General features: G+C 45.2%; 1 protein-coding gene across 7 annotated transcripts in view; it reads left to right on the top strand.

The window, feature by feature from the left end:
- LOC144682545 (stromal interaction molecule 1-like) overlaps positions 1 to 21,206 on the top strand; it is a 158,087-nt gene that overhangs the window by 100,951 nt on the left and 35,930 nt on the right. For 4 of the 7 annotated variants that reach the window (XM_078544976.1, XM_078544974.1, XM_078544975.1 and 1 more), the window contains exons 5-10: positions 1,735 to 1,850; positions 7,401 to 7,578; positions 9,603 to 9,780; positions 10,584 to 10,751; positions 15,482 to 15,582; positions 20,676 to 20,911. In XM_078544976.1, the coding sequence (XP_078401102.1) occupies positions 1,735 to 1,850; positions 7,401 to 7,578; positions 9,603 to 9,780; positions 10,584 to 10,751; positions 15,482 to 15,582; positions 20,676 to 20,911 (977 nt within the window). Of the gene's footprint in view, positions 1 to 1,734; positions 1,851 to 7,400; positions 7,579 to 9,602; positions 9,790 to 10,583; positions 10,752 to 15,481; positions 15,583 to 20,675; positions 20,912 to 21,206 lie in introns of all 7 variants that reach the window. The other 3 variants (XM_078544972.1, XM_078544973.1, XM_078544969.1) reach the window with 1 other exon arrangement.

Here is a 21,206-nt window from a genome sequence, read left to right as displayed (position 1 = left end):
CAGTGTACCTGACATGACTCGATGAGAAGGATGAACCACCCGTGATTAACAAAGGTAGCCAAGGAGAGTATCCAGTCAAAAGCTAAGGCATGCAGAGCAGCGAAATTTAGTGGTAGGCCAGAGGATTGGGAATTTTTTTAGGAACCAGCAGCAGATGACTAAAAAGCTAATGACGAGGGAGAAAATTGATTATGAAAGTAAATTGGCAAGAAATATAAAAACAAGTAGCTTCTACGGGTGTGTAAAAAGAAAGAGTGGCTAAAGTGAGCGTGGGATCCTTGGAGGATGTGATTCAAGAATTGATAATGGGGAACAGGAAAATGGCAGATAAGGGCTACAGGCCAAGTGCGGGAAAATGGGATTAGAATAGATAGGTGCTTGATGGTCAGCACGGACATGATGAGCCGAAGGGCCTGTTTCTGTGCTGTATAACTTATAATTATGACTGGTAAGTAACAAGAAACATTTGGACCATACGTGTGCCAGGTAATGACCATCTCCAGCAAGGGAGAATCTAACCATCACCTCTTGTCATTCAATGGCATTATTGCTGAATCCCCCTCTATCAACATCCTGGGGGTTACCATTAACCAGAAACTGAACTGGACTCGCCATATAAATACTGTGGCTAAAAGAGCAGGTCAGAGGCTTGGAATCCTGCGAAGAGCAACTCATCACCTGACTCCCCAAAGCCTGCCCACTATCTGCAAGGCAAAAATCAGGAGTATGATGGAATACTCTCCACTTGCCTGGATGAGTGCAGCTCCAACAACACTCAAGAAGCTTGACACCATCCAGGACCAAGCAGCCCGCTTGATTTGCACCACATCCACAAAAATTCATTTCCTCCAACACTGATGCACAGTAGCAGCAGTGTGTACCATCTACAAGATGCACTGAAACAACTCACCAAGGCTCCTTAGACACCACCTTCCAAACCCTTGACCTCTACCATTTAGAAGGACAAGGGCAGCAGACACATGGGAACATCACCACCTGGAAGTTCCCCTCCAAGCCACACACAATCCTGACTTGGAATTATATCGGCATTCCTTCACTGTCGCTGGGTCAAAATCCAGGAACACTCTTTCTAACAGCGCTGTGGGTGTAGCTACATGATGTGGGATGTGTCGGTTCTAGAAGGTACCTGACCACCACCTTCAGGGGCATTTAGGAATGGGCAACAAATGCTGGCCTGGTCAACAATGCCCACATCCCAAGAAAAAAACTGTTGTCCTACCCGGTCTGGGCCTATATCTGACTCCAGTCTCATACCAATGGGGTTTACTCTTAGCTGACCTCTGAAATGGCCACTGAAATGCATCAGAATTGCTACCAGCAGGTCATGAAGGCGGACCACCAGCATCACCGCTTCAGCAACGCCCGCATACCACAAATGAAGAAGATAAAGATACTTGGGATAAGTACTTGGTGCAGAAAGCTGTGTTGCAAACTTGTCTTAGCTCCCTTCCCACACCAACATGATTGATTCTGAATCGCCCTCTGAAGTGATCGAGTGAGACACTCAGGCCACCACCTCAGGGTAACGAGCGATGAGCAGTAAATACCAGCCTTGCCTGAGAATTAACATCTTTTTAAAGTCTTATTGATGAACAACCAAAGTTTAACAAGAGCAATTTTCAAGTTAAGGATTAAGCAATGTTGGGTTTCAGTCTCACTTTCTTTCCCAGTTCCCCTCATTGGCTCTGATCTTTACCATCTTTGTTTTGATAGATTGGCTGTGAATAACCTCACCCTGGCATGCTCCCTACTCAAAGTGAATGACCGCAGTCACCGGCAGAAGCTTCAGCTGAAGGCTCTGGACACCGTACTCTTTGGACCACCCCTATGTAAGTTTTCATGTCACATTCTCCAGTTTAACTCCCTGCTGTTTCCCCCCTTTGAGTCTTAAACCTGTCACACATCAGTTATTCCTTTAGGAGGGAGGGTAAAGGCAAACCAGGGAGTGACATTGCTATTTGTGTGTCAGGTAGCTGCAATGAAATGATTCAGGGAGGAGGCAGCTTTCCCAAATTCCCTTGATTTGTTGTGAACCATGAATTATCTATTAATTATGTCATTAGAAGGTAAGAAATAGGAGCAGGAGTGGACCATATGCCCCCTCGAACTTGCTCCGCCTTTCAATATGATCATGGCTGATCTACTGCCTCAACTCAATTTTCCTGCCCGTTCCCCATATCCCTTAATTCCCCGAGACACCAAAAACCTCTCCATCTCAGTCAATGACTCTCAACCCTTTGAGTGAAGAAATTTCTCCTCATCTCAATCTGTAATGATCAACCCCTTATCCTGAGATTTTGCTCTGTGTTCTTGATTCCCCAGCCACAGGAAACAACCTCTCAGCATCTACCCTGTCAAGCCCCTTCAGAATCTTGTATGGTTCAATGAGATCACCTCTTATTCTTCTTAACTCCTGAAAATATTGGCTCAATTTACTCAGCCTCTCATCATAGGACAACCCCCTCTCCCCAGGAACCAATCTTCTGAACCTTTGCTGTACAGCCTCCAATGCAAGTATACCCGCCCTTAAATATGGAGACCAAAACTACACACACTACCCCAGATGTGGTCTCATCAAAACCCTGTACAACTGTAGCAAAACCTCTTTATTCCTGTACTCCAATCCCCTTGCAACAAAGGCCAACAATGCCATTTGCCTTCCTAATTGCTTGCTGTACCTGCATGCTAACACTTTGTGTTCCTTGTATGAGTACTGTACACCCAAGCCTCAACATTTACAAATTTCACCCCTTTAAAAAAAAAAGTTCTGCTTTTCTATTCTTTTGACCAAAGTGAATAACCTCACACTTTCCAACATTCTACTCATTCTGCCACCTTGATGCCCACTCATTTAACCTGTCTATATCCCTTTACAGACTCGGTGACCTCCCCCCAGCTTGCATTTCCACCCTGCTTTGTATCGTCAGAAAGCCTTGATACATTGCTCTGTCTCTTCATCTAATTCATTAATATAGATTGTAAACAGCTGAGGCCCCAGCAATGACTCTTGTTGCACTCCTGATAACATTCCTCTGAAGCATCTTGGCTTGGTTACTATATTAAAGGTGCCATATAAATGCAAGTTCTTATTGTGGTGCTTGGTGGGTTAAGGAGTTGCACTGTCCCGAGAAAGACCACATTAATGGAGCGGGCAAAGTGTAGTGAGTCTCAATTTCAGCACAACGAGGATACAGAGAAGAGGCCGAGTGAGCAGTGCAGGATGTTGGTACCTTAGGATCGAAGGATGAATATTCAGGAGTAGTAACAATAGTAGAGTCTGAGAGACTGAGAAGAGAAGGTTTGGACACTGCAGTAACAGGGCCATTGCAAGTGAGAACCCAGTTGATCTGTATACTGCCTGTTGGTGGAGGGATGTTTGAACATTTTCATAAATTCTTGAAGCAAGTTGGAAAGGTCTGTTCAAAGCACAGACGTCAGCTTTCTACAAATAACAACCCGAGCGCTAAAAATACAATGCCTTATCTCACTGCTGCTTCAAAAATAGGAAGTGATAATCTGAGTTTAATTTCAGCTGTTTAATGTTTTCGTTGACTGGGGGTATGATGGCCTGCAGGAGCTGGGCAGAGAGCAGGTGAGATGATGTCAGTCATACTTCTTCATCATTGCTTCCCAATTCACATCACTGCCAACGTGCAGGCAGCTGTTTCATTCCCACAGTTGGGAACACAACTTTAGTTACATAAATATTAGAAAACAACGACTCCTTCTAACCTATCAGAAACTATTAAATTGTTCTGGGACAGGGGAGAACCAAATGAAATGCTATGCTGCTACTGAGGACCATACTGAGAGATAATGTGATTGTATTACATAGAGTTACAAAAACAGGCTACTCCACCCTGCTCAGCTCTGATGGTGTCAATGCTCCTTAAAACCTCCACCCAACTTCCTCTATCTCAGCATGGTCTTATATTCCTTTCTCCTTCAGCTGCCTATCTAATTTGTATTTAAATATCCACCTTAACCACTCCCTCTGGGAATGAGTTCCACATTTTCACCACTCTGTGGGTAAAGAAGTTTTTCCTGAATTTTGTCTCGGATTTATCAATGGGTGTCTTATTTTTAGAGCCCCATGCAGGGTTGTATTGAGAGACAGTGTAATTAATAGTGTGGTGTTAGTGAACCCCATACATTCACCCCTGCAGTGAGTATAAATAAGCAGTTTAGTATTCTTCTGAAGTGTGTTTGGTGACGCTTAACACATTGCCGAGTGCGCGTGGACTTGCGACATGAAACTACATGAGTTCAGCTATAAAATCGTCGTCTTACTGAGACATGGCCAATATGAGGAACGCAGTATCTTTGTTGGGTGTTTGGAGTCTTCATCTGTACAGAGGGAGTTTTAGTCTGTACCTAGCCCATGTTGTACCTACTTTGGGAGTGTTTGATGGGACAGTGTACAGGGAGATGAATTCTGTATCTAACCCTGTGCTGTACCTGTCCTGGGAGTGTTTGATGGGACAGTGTACAGGGAGATGAATTCTGTATCTAACCCTGTGCTGTACCTGTCCTGGGAGTGTTTGATGGGGACAGTGTAGAGGGAGCTTTACTCTGTATCTAACCCTGTGCTGTACCTGTCCTGGGAGTGTTTGATGGGGACAGTGTAGAGGGAGCTTTACTGTGTATCTATCCCTGTGCTGTACCTTCCCTGGGAGTGTTTAATGGGACAGTGTAGAGGGAACTTTATCCTGTGTCTAACCCCATGCTCTACCTGTCCTGTGAGTGTTTGATGGGGACAGTGTAGAGGGAGCTTTACTCTGTATCTATCCCTGTGCTGTACCTGCCCTGGGAGTGTTTGATGGGGACAGTGTAGAGGGAGCTTTACTGTGTATCTATCCCTGTGCTGTACCTGTCCTGGGAGTGTTTGATGGGGACAGTGTAGAGGGAGCTTTACTCTGTATCTATCCCTGTGCTGTACCTGTCCTGGGAGTGTTTGATGGGGACAGTGTAGAGGGAGCTTTACTCTGTATCTATCCCTGTGCTGTACCCTCCCTGGGAGTGTTTGATGGGACAGTGTAGAGGGAACTTTACCCTGTGTCTAACCCCATGCTCTACCTGTCCTGTGAGTGTTTGATGGGGACAGTGTAGTGGGAGCTTTAGTCTGTATCTAACCCTGTGCTGTACCTGTCCTGGGAGTGTTTGATGGGGACAGTGTAGAGGGAGCTTTACTCTGTATCTATCCCTGTGCTGTACCTGCCCTGGGAGTGTTTGATGAGGACAGTGTAGAGGGAGCTTTACTCTGTATCTAACCCTGTGCTTTACCTGTCCTGGGAGTGTTTGATGGGGACAGTGTAGTGGGAGCTTTAGTCTGTATCTAACCCTGTGCTGTACCTCTCCTGGGAGTGTTTGATGGGACAGTGTAGAGGGAGCTTTACTCTGTATCTAACCCTGTGCTGTACCTGTCCTGGGAGTGTTTGATGGGGACAGTGTAGAGGGAGCTTTACTCTGTATCTATCCCTGTGCTGTACCTGCCCTGGGAGTGTTTGATGGGGACAGTGTAGAGGGAGCTTTACTCTGTATCTAACCCTGTGCTTTACCTGTCCTGGGAGTGTTTGATGGGGACAGTGTAGAGGGAACTTTATCCTGTGTCTAACCCCATGCTCTACCTGTCCTGGGAGTGTTTGATGGGGACAGTGTAGAGGGAGCTTTACTCTGTATCTATCCCTGTGCTGTACCTGCCCTGGGAGTGTTTGATGGGGACAGTGTAGAGGGAGCTTTACTGTGTATCTATCCCTGTGCTGTACCTGTCCTGGGAGTGTTTGATGGGGACAGTGTAGAGGGAGCTTTACTCTGTATCTATCCCTGTGCTGTACCTGTCCTGGGAGTGTTTGATGGGGACAGTGTAGAGGGAGCTTTACTCTGTATCTATCCCTGTGCTGTACCCTCCCTGGGAGTGTTTGATGGGACAGTGTAGAGGGAACTTTACCCTGTGTCTAACCCCATGCTCTACCTGTCCTGGGAGTGTTTGATGGGGACAGTGTAGTGGGAGCTTTAGTCTGTATCTAACCCTGTGCTGTACCTGTCCTGGGAGTGTTTGATGGGGACAGTGTAGAGGGAGCTTTACTCTGTATCTATCCCTGTGCTGTACCTGCCCTGGGAGTGTTTGATGAGGACAGTGTAGAGGGAGCTTTACTCTGTATCTAACCCTGTGCTTTACCTGTCCTGGGAGTGTTTGATGGGGACAGTGTAGTGGGAGCTTTACTCTGTATCTAACCCTGTGCTGTACCTCTCCTGGGAGTGTTTGATGGGGACAGTGTAGAGGGAGCTTTACTCTGTATCTAACCCTGTGCTGTACCTGTCCTGGGAGTGTTTGATGGGGACAGTGTAGAGGGAGCTTTACTCTGTATCTAACCCTGTGCTGTACCTCTCCTGGGAGTGTTTGATGGGCACAGTGTAGAGGGAGCTTTACTCTGTATCTAACCCTGTGCTGTACCTGTCCTGGGAGTGTTTGATGGGGACAGTGTAGAGGGAGCTTTACTCTGTATCTAACCCTGTGCTGTACCTGTCCTGGGAGTGTTTGATGGGGACAGTGTAGTAGGAGCTTTAGTCTGTATCTAACCCTGTGCTGTACCTCTCCTGTGAGTGTTTGATGGGGACAGTGTAGAGGGAGTTTTACTCTGTATCTATCCCCGTGCTGTACCTGCCCTGGGAGTGTTTGATGGGGACAGTGTAGAGGGAGCTTTACTCTGTATCTAACCCTGTGCTGTACCTGTCCTGGGAGTGTTTGATGGGGACAGTGTAGAGGGAGCTTTACTCTGTATCTCCGTGTTATTTCAACCTTCATATGTTGTATTGTGTCCAGTTCTGGGCACCACAATTTAGGAAGAATGTGAAGGTGTTAGAGAGGATGCAGAAAAGATTCACAAGAATAGTTCCAGGGATGAGGAACTTCAGTTATGTAGATAGATTGGAAATGTTGAAACTGTTTTCCTTGGAGAAGAGAAGGTTTAGAGGAGATTTTATAGAAGTACTCAAAATCATGAGGAGTCTGGACAGAGTAGATAGGGAGGAACTGTTCCCATTGGTGAAAGCATCGAGAGTGAGAGGGCACAGATTTAAGGTAATTGGCAAAAGAAGCAATGGAGACATGAGGAAAAATTTTCACACAGCTAGTGGTTAGGATCTGGAATGCACTGCCTGAGAGTGTGCGAAAGGAAGGGCCAGTCAAGGGCTTCAAGAGGGAATTGGATTATTATTTGAAAAGGAAGAATGCAGGGCAACGGGGAAAAGACGGGAATGGCAGTAAATGAATTGCTCCTTTGGAGAGCCAGCAAAGACACGACGGGCTGAATGGCCGCCTGCTGTGCTGTAACCATTCTGTGATTGTGTTATATTTACCTTTTGTCTCGGATTTGCAGTGACTCGCCACAACCACCTGAAGGATTTCATGTTGGTGGTTTCCATAGTTATTGGTGTGGGTGGCTGCTGGTTTGCTTACATCCAGAACCGCTACTCCAAGGAGCACATGAAAAAAATGATGAAGGACCTGGAGGGACTACAGAAAGCGGAGCAGAGTCTGCACGATTTGCAGGAAAGGTGAGGATGCATGGGAACCCAGCCTCAGTAATCAGGCTAAGAAACTGTGACACGGATTACTCCATAAGCCTAACTTTATTACAGAACCCCAAACACCTTTAAAGGCATAGTGGTATTGTCACTGGACTGGTAACCCAGAGACCCAGGGTAATGCTCTGAGGACCTGGGTTCAAATCCCACAATAGCAGATGGTGGAATTAGAATTCACTAAAAAAATCTGGAATTAAAAGTCTGATGATGACCATGAAACCACTGTTGATTGTTGGAAAAACCCATTTGGTTCGCTAATGTCCTTTGGGGAAGGAAACCTGTCGCCCTTACCTGCTCTGGCCTACGTGTGACTCCAGACTCTCAACAATGTGGTTGACTCTTAAAAGTCCCCCTAAAAACAAGGGCAGTTAGGGATGGGCGGTGAATGCTGGCCTAGCCAGTGACGCCCACATCCCATGAATAGAAAAAAACCTGGAGATACCTGGTATGCGTATTAAGCCTGGGAAGAGAAAGGCCTAGTTAGCCAAGTGAGATGGCTGATCTGAGTAAAGCCGTTAGAAGCAAGGTTGCACTGCCTTTTGCTCCAGGTTTTTTTTTATTATCCATCCTTGGGACATGGGCTTCACTGGCAAGGCCTGCATTTATTGCCCAGCTGTAGTTGTCCTGAGAAGATGGTGGCAGTGGCCACCTCGGCCTGCTGCTAGTGGGTTTGATGCAACTGGTTTGCAGGGCCACTTCAGAGGGTAGTTAAGAGGCAGCCACACTGCTGTGGGCCCGGAATTACATATAGGCCCAGACTGGGTAAGGATGACAGGTCTCCCTCCCTAACGGACATTAGTGAACCAGTTGAGTTATATTACAATCTGGCAGTTTCATGGTCATTTTTAACGAGATCAGATTATTTTACGATGCTGCAGAGTTGCCTCATAACTTGCAATTCTTCTGTGAATATATCCTAAACGTTCATGGATGGATATCTAGTATAACTGTGCCAAGGGAAAGAGTCCAGGGCTGCGCTGTGGAATCTGTGGGACATGGTGGTTGTCTTACTGGACGGTAGATAATTCGAATTCCACCAAAGCAAGTTTTAAAAATGAATACACCTGATAATCTGTCAGCTGGCTCTAGAAAAAAATTAATCTGTTGGGCTGGAAGCTTAAATCCACCCCCCCCAACCAGTTCGTGCTTGTAGCGCAGGGATAAGTGTTAGTCATACCTGCTCTGGCCTGCACATGACTCCAGTCCCACCCTGTGTGGTTCACTCTTGAAAGCTCCATGGCAACTAGGGATGGGGAGTAAATGCTGGCTCACTTGTGTCACCCATGCTCAGAATGAATTAAGATAAAGCTTTGTCCCATCTGGTGGATCAGGCTCAAGGGGCTGAACGGCCTCCTCTTCTTATATTCTCTTACCAGTATTAAGATTAGCCTTTTATCCCGCAAGTTTGGAAAGCATGAGATTGAGTTGCTGAAACCCATTGCTGCAGAGACTCGCCAACTGGTCCACTAATGTCCTTATAGGGAAGGAAATATGCTGTCCCTACCCAGTCTGCACGTATATGTGACTCCAGTCCTACAGCAACCTGCTTGGCTCTTTAACTGCCCTCTGAAGTGGCCTAGCAAGTCGCTGTACTGCCTCAAATCATTACCCAGGGTTCAAGAAGAAGGCAAACCCCAACTTGCTCAAAAAAAAACTAGAGACAGGTAACAAATACCAGTGATGCCCACGTTCTGGGAATGAATAATAAAAGAAAGACTGAGGGTGAGGCAACAGCCAAACTGCCACGTAACAATATGCAAAATTATCCTGTAAATTGAAGGAAAAATTCTAACTTGACAGGCTAAACCATCTGGACCACTCTGCCCCTTCTGGCAATTTTCTATCACCCACCTCAAAGTTATAATCAGAGCAGGATATGAAAGCAGGAGACTTCTTTCCCCCTAATGTGAAGTTTTCCCCCCGGTCGTTTGGATGTACAGAGAGGTAGCGTGAATATTGTGGTTTTGAGAGGTTTTAAACTTTTTGGCCTGCAGGCTGCAGAAGGCACAGGAGGAGCATCGATCCGTTGAGGTGGAGAAAGTCAACCTGGAGCAGAAGCTGCGAGATGAGATCAATGCAGCGAAGCAGGAAGCGCAGAGATTGCGGGAGCTGCGAGAAGGCACGGAGAATGAGCTGAGTCGGCAAAAATATGCAGAGGAGGAATTGGAACAGGTGGGATTTGTACGTTTCGCTAGGATCAGGTACAGTGTGATGCATTGGGGGTGTGTGTGTGTGTGTGTGTGTCTGTGTGTGTGTCTGTGTGTGTGTCTGTGCGTGTGTCTGTGTGTGTGTGTGTGTGTGTGTCTGTGTTTGTGTGTGTCTGTGTTTGTGTGTGTCTGTGTTTGTGTGTGTCTGTGTTTGTGTGTGTCTGTGTCTGTGTTTGTGTGTGTCTGTGTTTGTGTGTGTCTGTGTTTGTGTGTGTCTGTGTTTGTGTGTGTCTGTGTTTGTGTGTGTCTGTGTTTGTGTGTGTCTGTGTCTGTGTTTGTGTGCGTTTGTGTGTGTGTGTGTGTTTGTGTGTCTGTGTGTGTGTGTGTGTGTGCTCAGTGTGTAGGCAGCTGTGGGTGGAAGCTCACGGGGGTGGCCGGGACTGTGCCAGGATGTGAGGGGGTCAGCGCCATGCGTGGGCAGGGTTGGTGTGGGCAGGGCCGGGGAAGGGCTTGGGCAGGCTGTGGGCAAAGGCCTTGCCAGGGCAGGGACAGTTCAGGGTGTGGGCGGGGCCCATGCCAGGGCTGAAGGGGTTGGAGCTGTTGGATGTATGTCTGAGGTTCATGGATCCTGCTGTTCAGTCTCAGCTACTATTTGTCTTGCAAAATATAATGGTGAGGGGACATAGTTGGTGCAGGAAGGTGAGAGATTTGCACTTTGTCTGTACCCCCCTCCACTAAGGGGAATAAGGTGTACAGTGACCTTCTTGTTTCACCTGCGGCAGCTGGAAGGTAACAATGGAAAATGACACATGCCTCTGTCTCTCTCAGGTACGCATGGCACTGAAGAAAGCAGAAAAGGAATTGGAATCACGCGGGAGCTGGTCCCCACCTGAAACTCTTCAGAAATGGCTGCAACTGACACATGAGGTGGAAGTCCAATATTACAACATCAAGAAGCAGAGTGCCGAGAGGCAGCTGAACATTGCCAAGGAAGGGGTACGTGCTGTTTGTTAACATTGCGAGAGAAACTAGTGGCAGGTGAAGAAACAGATTTTAATGCAGAGTCATTGTAATCTGCAATGCATTATTGAAAAAAGAGACACGTCTTAGCTTTATGTCTTGCACTCATCAATCTGCAAAGTGCTGTCTGAAAGGGCGGTGGAAGCAGGTTAATAATTTTCAAAAGGGAATTGGATAAATACTTGAAAATAAAAATTTGGAGGGCTATGGACTAATAGTAGGTGAATGGGACTAAATGGAGAGCTCTTTCAAAGAGCTGGCACAGACACGACGGGCTGAATAGCCTCCTGGTTATAAGATCCTGTTGCCCAGTGTAGCTGTAGGCATACAGCAATAACATGGATTTTTTATAGCCCCCTTAACATGGCAAATCATCCCAAGGTGCAACACGCCAGCGATTACCAAACAAAATTTTGCACCGAGCAAGGTGATATTAGTAGGTGACCAAAAGCTTGATCAAAGGGTGAATTTTAAGGAACGTCTTAATGTAAGAGAGAGGAGAGGCCCTGGAGGGAATTCCCGAACTTGGGGCCCAGGCAGATGGAAGCACAGCCACCGCTGGCAGAACGATTAAAACTGGGGATGCACAAGAGGCCAGTACTGGGGGGGAGGCAGAGATCTCAGAGTAGGTTACTGAGATAGGGAGGGGCGAGACCATGGAGGGATTGGAAAAGAAAGCCTAAAGATCAGTGGACCCCGGCTGTGACAAAGTCGGACCAATTCACCTTGTTTTAACTTGGCTGAAGCTCCTCTAACTTGATGCTTAACAGATTTTAAAATCCAACTGTAAATACAATCCATGGGCCTGGATTTATAAACCAAAAGACGGAATGGGCCAAAATACTTTCAAACTAAGCTGTGGTGAACTCACGTGACTACATGACTTTAGAGTGGAGCCACATCGGTTGACCCTGCAGTTACAAGAAAAAGGGTGTATCTATTAAATATTAACTACAAAAGAATGGCTTGGCATATAGGTTGCAACCTTTTATTTTTTTTTAGCTTGAGTTGGCATGGTGCCATTTTAAAAGTATGTATTGCCCTCGAGAAGGTGATAGTGAGCTGCCACCTTGAACCGCTGCAGTCTGTGTGGTGTAGGTACACCCACAGTGCTGTTAGAGATTTTGACCCAGTGACGGTGAAGGAACAGCGATATATTTCCAAGTCAGGATGGCGAGTGGCATGGAGGGGAACTTCCAGGTGGTGGTGTGCCCATCTATCTGCTGCCCTTGTCCTTCTAGTTGCTAGGGGTTGCGGGTTTGGAAGGTGCTGTGGAAGGAGCCTTGGTGAGTTGCTGCAGTGCAACTTGTAGATGGTGCACACTGCTGCTACTGTGCATAGGTGGTGGAGGGAGTGAATGTTGAAGGCGGTAGATGGAGTACCAATCAAGCGGGCTGCTTTGTCCTGGATGGTGTCAAGTTTCTTGAGTGTTGTGGGAGCTGCACTCATCCAGGCAAGTGGGGAGTATTCCATCACGCTTCTGACTTGTGTCTTGTGGTGGACAGGCTTTGGGGATTCAGGAGATGAGTTACTCTCTGCAGAATTCCCAGCCTCTGACCTGCCCTTGTAACCACAATATTTTTGTGGCTGGTCCAGTGAAATTTCTAGTCAGTGTGGACCACAACAATGTGATGCTCCAGCTGTTGGCCTGAGTTCTTCTCCAGCCAAGCTGTTCTTAATTCTGGCACCTGGCAGGAAACACAGCTCTTGGGACTCCTAGTCACGGCTGCAGAGAACAGTATCTATACCCCTGGCTATACTATTCCTTACAGCTACCAAATTCCTGTTCACTTCCCCCACATGAATGTCCTCCTGTGCTATAGTTCCATAGTGAATTTGCCCAATCTCCTTGCAACCTTTCCTCTCATCAACACCAGTAACAAGCAATGTTTTCTCAATGGCAGCAGCGTAGCAGCCTGAAAGCGCCTGTGTGATCACGCACAAGTTGTCCCCTTTAAGCTTCCGTGAGTGCATAGCTGTGCAAAAAATTTAAAAGGACCGTGCACTTAAACAGGTCACCCAGGCAGTCCAGAAGAAAAATGAGACGGAATGCTGCTGCAAGTATCTCATACCTGTTAGACAGTGGCAGCAGCTGAGCCTTTCCACCACTGCACCTGCGATCCCATTACCTGACTGCGTCAGTCACATCATCCTGTAGTAGTCTAACTTGAAAAGGGAAAGCAAGGATGTAGGCCAAATATCAGCTGTGAATGGCCAGTATGAAAAACAAGGTCTTGGGGAAACACGTCTACAATTAATAATCATCAACTAAATCCAAACCACTACCAATCTAAGGGCTGTGATTGCCTCCTGGATCAAATGCCCAAATAGCACTCTCCCTCCCTGGTGGATCACAATCCCTGCACTTCAGCTACACTGAGGCAAAGTTCCTTGAGTTGCATACGTACTGCGGATGTAGTTGCCTGGGATCATGTTGCTCTCCATGAACCCCACATGATGCACATACAGGTACACTACTTGCATTGCCATTACCTAACTCATTAATGATTTAAACTAATTAATTTAAATTCTAATTTAAACTAATTTAAATTATTAATTTAATGAGGTATTGGTTATGGATATCTAATTTCTTGTTTACACCACTAGGGGTAATTATTAATAAGTAATTACCTTTAGCCTGTTTTATGGTTTTTACCTCACACAATAACTTGCATCAAGCACTAATAACACCAAGAAAATTCAAACTATTCCTGCCTTAAGCTTATATAAACCACTGCAAGCCTTAAAGGCAAAAAAAAGCACCTCATTCCCCCTATGCCAAATTCCCACTACTTTCCAAATTCTCAAATTGCCAGTTTCTTCATGATCTATTCAATTTTGCAACCTGTGGTTACACTTTCTGATGTTACATTTAATGGGTGCTTCAAATATTTAACATGATGGTATGTTTTCAAATCTGTTCTTGAAACAGGTACACTGCTCATAAATACTGGGTGCCTCTCCTTGAGGATAATGAGGGTAAAACACATATTGTGCAACCCGTAGCCTGGTCTTGTGTGGGCCGGACCAGGTGAGGATGGCAGGTCACCTCTGTGGTAGTATATCAGTGAACCAGCTGGATTTTGGCAATCTGCTATTTTTTGTTAATTCCTCGTTTTGGCACATAAATCACCAGATTCATCAAATTCATTTTCCTAGCTTGTTCTGGTGGGATTTGAACTCTTAGCTTCTTGCTTGTTCAGTCTCATACCTGTTGATGATGCTCTGGTCTCCCACTCTCCTGTTTCTGTAAATGGGTGAGAGCCCCTCGTAGGGTCTCACCTAGGTTCGGAGCTGCATCCTGGATGAACAGGAATGAGTAACTCAATATCAAGCCACATATGAAAACAACAATCTTTATTTGACAACTATTAAATAATTATTAATGTTTAAAAGAAAATGGAGGGAAGATAATGTTATTAAAAAGAAAGGAAGAAAAAAACACGGAAGAGAGAGACAGCTTTACATATGTACTATATTACAGATATATACTGTATTACAAATGTTAACCCCAAATTGGCCTGTTTGACAGCTCCCCAAAATGGTAAAATTTCCCTTGGGTCATACATCACCAAGTCTCCGAATAACCTTACACGGGGTTGGCATTTTGGTCAGTCACTCCATAGTCTTGAGTCAATCCTCCCGTAGTCTTGAGTGGTTAACCATTCCACTCTGGCTGCAGCAGCAAATCCTGGAAGCAGTGTCCCTTTAAGACAAATTTCTGACTTCATTACAGTCTTTTGAGGCTTTACTCAGACGCTGTCAAAACAAGAGTCTGGAAAACAAGAGTCCTTATCAGTTCTCCTCACAGGTAGTACAAGGCTTCGTAGACATTGTCAAATTCCAAGAGATAAAAACAAAAAACTACTGCGGATGCTGGAAATCCAAAACAAAAACAGAATTACCTGGAAAAACTCAGCAGGTCTGGCAGCATCGGCGGAGAAGAAAAGAGTTGACGTTTCGAGTCCTCATGACCCTTCAACAGAACAGGTCATGAGGACTTGAAACGTCAACTCTTTTCTTCTCCGCCGATGCTGCCAGACCTGCTGAGTTTTTCCAGGTAATTCTGTTTTTGTATTGTCAAATTCCAGTTGTTTACACATCTTTTGATGGCGTCTCCCATCTGCCATCAATCAGGTTGTATAACCATCAATCAAGCTCCATCTCCTGATTCGACACCATAGTTGACCACCCCATGTGCAAGGCTATTCATTGTCCTGGCTTGTAGTTCAAGGGTCACCGAATGCAGTTTAAAAAGCACTTCTGATAAACAAAAGACAAATTTTGTTTTAGTAGTCTAACTTGAAAAGGGAAAGCAAGGATGTAGGCCAAATATCAGCTGTGAATGGCCAGTATGAAAAACAAGGTCTTGGGGAAACACGTCTACAAATAATAATGTTATTGCTGATTACTATTCAATATTCAAGTAGTCAATACAGGCTTAAAATCAAGAGCAAAGCAGAAATAAAATGCAAAAATTAGTGGCTGCAGGCCTCAGGCCTATATTCCCCCTGACACAGGCTGGTGAAGTGAGGCTCTTGGTCCTCTCAAGTACTTGTTCTTCACACAGACCTGTCCTCCATTCAACGAATTACTGTAACAAGCTGGCCTTCTGAAGCTGGTCCTCTGCAGGTGTGTTTCTGATCTGTGACTCGCTCTCTCTTTGGTCTCCCCCTGCCCTTTTCTCTTTCCCCACCTCCCCACAGGCAGAAAAAATAAAGAAGAAGAGAAACACATTGTTTGGAACGTTTCACGTGGCACACAGCTCCTCGCTGGATGATGTTGATCATAAAATACTGTCCGCAAAGTGAGTATGGACCTACTGCAGCAGCAGGGCCAAGGTGGGAGGAGGTAGTGATGGTGGTGGATATATTACAACTAGAGCATGACATTTCATCGAACAGTCTTTCTGTCAGCTCCATGAAGTGATTAAGTAAACTTGCACTGGGAGTGGGAAGATCCAGTTGTTGTGGTCCAGGTAGCTATCAACGACATAGTTAGAACTAGGAAAGAGATTCTGCGTAGAGAGTATGAGGAGCTAGGTTCTCTCCACAAATGCTGCCAGAACTGTTGAGTTTTTCCAGCATTTTTTGTTTTTATTTCAGATTTCTAGCATTCGCAGTATTTTGCTTTCATGAGGAGCTAGGCGCTAAGTTTAAAAAAACAGAACCTCAAAAGTAATAATCTCTGGATTATTACCCAAACCACATGCAAATTGGCATTGGGTACATAAAATTAGTGAGATGAATATGTGGCTCAAAGACTGATGTGGGAGTAGTGGGTTGCGGTTTGTGAGGCACTAGGGCAAGTGGGGATGTACCGTTGGTCTAGTATACACCTGAACCATGCTGGGACCACTGTTTTAGCGAGCCACATAACTAGGGAAGGAGACAGGACTTTAAACTAAAAAGTGGAGGCAAGGGATCAAATTTTGAAAGATGTGGTAAGAGTAGAGAAAAGGCAAGAGAGAAAAAGGTATTAATGTGGGAAATGATAAACACACCATGACAGGGAGTACAAGTCAAAGAGTAAATCAGCAGGTAAGGCTAGAGTTACAAAAATAATATAAGGGCAAAACCAAAGGCTCTGTAGCTGAATGCATGTAGCATTCGAAACAAAACAGATGAACTAAGAGTGCGATCTGATAGCCATTACGGAGCCATGGCTGCAGGTGACGTAGATTGGGACCTGACTATTGAAGCATACATGACATTTAGGAAGGACAGGAAGCTAGGAAAAGATGGAGAAGTGACTCTGTTAATTAATGATGGTATTAGCACAATAGAGAGGGATGACTTAAATTCAGGAAACCAGGATGTAGAAAATGTTTGAGTAGAGATGAGAAATGATAAAGGCAAGAAGTCACTTGTGGGAGTGGCGTACAGGCCCCCTAACCATACAGTAGGACGAGGTATAAAGGAAGAATTAATAGGAGATTGTCAGAAAGGTATGGCAATAATCATGGGGGATTTTAATCTGCATATAGACTGGGAAAATCAGATGGGCAAAGATAGCCTAGATGAGGAATTCCTGGAACGTTTTCAGGGTAGTTCCTTAGAGTATGTTCTGGCACCAACCAGAGAGAATAGCACGTTGTGGCACCAGCCAGAGAGTAGGCTGTACTGGGCCTAGTATTATGAAATGAGATGGAATTAATTAATGACCTCATAGTGAAGGTACCCCTAGGTAGCAGTGATCATAATATTATTGAATTTTACATTCAGTTTGAGGGAGAGAAGAGTGGGTCCAAGACTAGTATTTTAAACTTATGACAATTATGAAGGCATGAAAGTACAACTAGCTAAAGCGAACTGGCAAATTAGGTTAAAGGATGGGTCAATAGAGATGTGGCAGACACTTAAGGGGAAATTTCAGAATGCACAGAATAGATACAGTCCAACGGGAAAGAAGAATTCCAAGGGGAGGACCCTCCATCCGTAGTTAACTAAAAAATTAAAGATAGTATCAAACTTAAAGAAGAAGCATATAATTGTGCAAAGAAGGGTGACTGGTCAGAAGGTTGGATGGAATATAAAAAACAGCAAAGAATGACTAAAAGGTTGATAAAGAAGGAAAAATTAGAGAATGAGAGAAATCTAGTTAGAAATATAAAGATAGAGTAAGAGTTTATAGATATTTAAAAAAGGAAAGAGTTAACAAAGTGAGCATCAGTTCTATAGAAAATGAGTCTGGGGAATTAAAAATAGAAAATATGGAGATGGCGGATGAATTGAACAGGTGTTTTGCATATGTCTTCATTATAGAGGTTACAAGTAGCTACCAAAAATAGCAATAAATGAGGAAATGAAAGGGAAGGAGGAGATCAGGAAAATTACAATCCCCAGAGAAAATTGTTGAAGCTGCAAGCTGACATGTGCCTAGGTCCTGATGGACTGCATCCTAGGGTCTTAAAAGAAGTGGCTAGTGAGATAGTTGATGCGCTAGTTTTAACTTTCCAAAACTCCCTAGATTGGGGAACGTTCCATCAGATTGGAAAACAGCAAATGTAGCTCCTTTATTCAAAAATGGAGAGAGACAGAAAGCAGGAAACTACTGGCCAGTTAGTTTAACATCTGTCATAGGGAAAATGTTAGAAGCTATTATTAAAGATGTTATAGCAGGGCACTTGGAAAAAATTCAGGGCAATCAGGCAGAGTCAACATGATTTTGTGAAAGGGAAATCATGTTTAACCAATTTATTGGAGTACTATGAAGAAGTAACATGTGCTGTGGAAAAAGGGGAGCCTGTGGATGTGCTGTACTTAGATTTCCAGACGGCATTTGATAAGGTGCCACATCAAAGGCTATTGCAAAAAATAAAAGCTCATGGTGTAGGGGTAACATATTGGCATGGATAGAAGATTGGCTAGCTAACAAGAAAAAGAGGGTGGACATAAATGGACTTTTCTGGTTGACAAGATGTAACGAGTGGTGTGCCACAGGGATCAGTGTCGGGAACTCAACTTTTTACAATTTATATGACTTGGATGAAGGGACCGAAGGTGTGGTTGCTAAATTTACTGTTGACACAAAGATAGGTAGCATAGTAAGATGTGAAGGGGACACAAGGAGGCTACAAAGGGATATAGATAGGTTAAGTGAGTAGGCAAATGGAGTGTAATGTGGGAAAGTGTGAAATTGTCCATTTTGGCAGGAAGAATAAAAATGAAGCTTATTATCTAAATGGTGAGAGATTGCAGAGCTCTGAGATTCAGAGGGATCTGGGTGTCCTAGTGCATGAATCACAAAAGGTTAGTATGCAGGTACAGCAAGTAATTAGGAAAGCTAATAGCAGTAGATAGCTTCTTGATTAATAAGGGTGTGAAAGGCCATCGTGGGTAGGCAGGAATGCGGAGTTGAAGTTACAACCAGATCAGCCATGGGCCAGGATTTTCCCCTTGGCGATTTGGGGGCGGGGCCCACTCGCCGAGGGGAAAATGGCGTGGGATGACATTGGGAGGAACCCCCAACGTCATCCCGGTCCCTTTAAATACTCACGAAGGTGGACAGACAGCGAAATCAGCTGCCCGCCTGCTGACCTGTCAATGGCCAATTAAGGCCATTGACAGGCTAATTAACCTTATTAAAGACCCTGCCCGGCCAACCTTAAGGCTGGTGGGCAGGCCAGGAGCCCCAGCGGGATGAAGTTTCATGTCCGTTTTTTAAAAATTTAATAAACTTTGTGTTGATTACTAACATGTCTCATCTCGTGTGACATTGTCACGTGAGGGGACATGTTAATAATTTCAATATTTATCTATTTTTAGAGTTCACTTACCTCTCACTAATCTCCCTGAGACAGGACTTTGCCTCAGAGAGCAGTGCGCACATGTGCGAAAGAGCGCACTTTGACAGATGGGGATTCCCATCAGGAAGTGCATAGTGCTGGCCGGGCCTTAATTGGCCCGCCCACTTAAAAAGGCAGCCGGCTCCGTTTCGGTGGCGGGGTTCGGTTGCCCGCCCGCCCATCGAGGTAAGAATTCTGCCCATGATCTTATTGAATGACAGAACAGGCTCCAAGGGCCGAGTGGCCCACTCCTGCTCCTAATTCATATGTTAGTCCAGCCAATTATCTAACAACCATCAGCACATAGTGGGCATTAGGTCAGTGTCAATCCTTGCGGGTGGGACCCCTGAGGCATTCAGAGAGACACGACACAATACTAGAACCTGACTCTGTTCTAGGACATTAGAGATGTTAGGGGGGAGCCTTGGGATTGGGTGGTTAGGTGTAAAGGGGACCCTGCGGTTGTGTGTATCTATGGCTACTTTAGAAGTTAATGAGTTACAGTTCGGTTTAATACTCAGTTCTGTGTGGTTTTGGTTGATGCTCATCGTTGGTTTCCAGACTATTGGTTGTGTAGAGTAATGGGCTAATGGTTATGTTAATATGACCATGATGATATTAATCACAGAATCACACGGTGCAGAAGAGGCCCTTCGGCCCATCAAGTGTGCACCGACACGAGAGAAATACCTGGCCTACCTACCTAATCCCATTTACCAGCACTTGACCCATAGCCTTGAATGTTATGACGTGCCAAGTGCTCATCCAGGTACTTTTTAAAGGATGTGAGACAACCCGCCTCTACCACCGCCCCAGAACCAAGAGGTTCCAAGAGAGCTCTGCGCAGAATAGTCTGTGTCCTGCATACCGTGTGCTTACCCTGAGGTCTTTGTAAATAGTTTTTTATAAATGGTTTCAAGTTAAACTGCACCCGACTACCTGAAGCCTGTTATAGAAGAAGCAAGCCTCATCAAGGCATAGTAAGAAAGAAGACATGGTAGAAGTAAAGCCTGGTCAAAGTTTGACAACAACATGAAACAGGTTGGACCTCAGCAACTCCTACCTGGGCTTCCACAGCATCAGATTTGTGTACTTGCCTTTATTTACTAGCTTGTTATTTGTGTTCTTGCATACTTAATACAATTCTGATGTGATGACATTATCATCTTTTCGGAAATTAGGTGGGAATGTCCCAGTAACATTTCAATATTGGAAGTGGTTTACCCCACACTAGGGTAGAGTGAAGCCAAGGATGTAACCGTACATGCAGGACTGTGATGGTCTTTGCATTGGAGTGTGGTCTCCAGAAGACTTGGTATTCGAGGGGTGTGGGGAGAGTCTTTTGTGAGAGCCAATATTTTCAGGGTGAGGGCCTCTGGGAGTGTTGCTTTTCCAGGGGAGGGATGGGAGCGGATTTGTCTTTGCAAGAGTCGATATACCTGAAACTCTCTGGGACTGTGCCGATATATCTGGTGCTTGGCGTGACCTCTAGGCAGTGTGTATGTATAAGTGGGCAGGGTGGAGCTGTTGGTCTTGTGTGTCCATATGTCCAGGTGTGTGGGACTGTGCTGATCTGTACTGGTCATGCAATAAGCTGCTATTTCTCGTTGCAGGCAGTCACTGAGTGAGGTCACAGCAGCATTACGTGAACGGCTCCACCGCTGGCAGCAGATCGAAATGCTCTGCAAATTTCAAATCGTCAATAATCCCGGGATCAGTGCTCTGCACTCGGTGCTGAATGTGGATCCAAGCTGGCTTGGACAGGCACGGTCCACACCCACACATTTCATCCTCACTGATGATCTGGATGATATGGAGGAGGAATTGGTAACTCCAGTCACTCTCCAATGTAAGTCATAAATACTTCTTATTTACCACAAGAATCTTCAGGAAAATGGTCATTTCCCCAACATGTCGCTCAATCTCACTCCCTCGCCGTATCCTTCAACCCCATCATCTCACCGTATCCCTCAACCCTCACCATATCCCTCAACCCTCACCGTATCCCTCAACCCTCACCGTATCCCTCAACCCTCACCATCTCACCATATTCCTCAATTCTAACCTTATCCCTCAACCCTCACCGTATCCCTCAACCCTACCATCTCACCTTTAAACCTCACTGTATCCCTCAATCTCACCAT

This window comes from Cetorhinus maximus, chromosome 7 (genome assembly GCF_964194155.1).
Source record: "Cetorhinus maximus chromosome 7, sCetMax3.hap1.1, whole genome shotgun sequence".
Lineage (NCBI taxonomy): Eukaryota > Metazoa > Chordata > Chondrichthyes > Lamniformes > Cetorhinidae > Cetorhinus > Cetorhinus maximus.
This window is presented reverse-complemented; position numbering and strand designations above follow the sequence as displayed.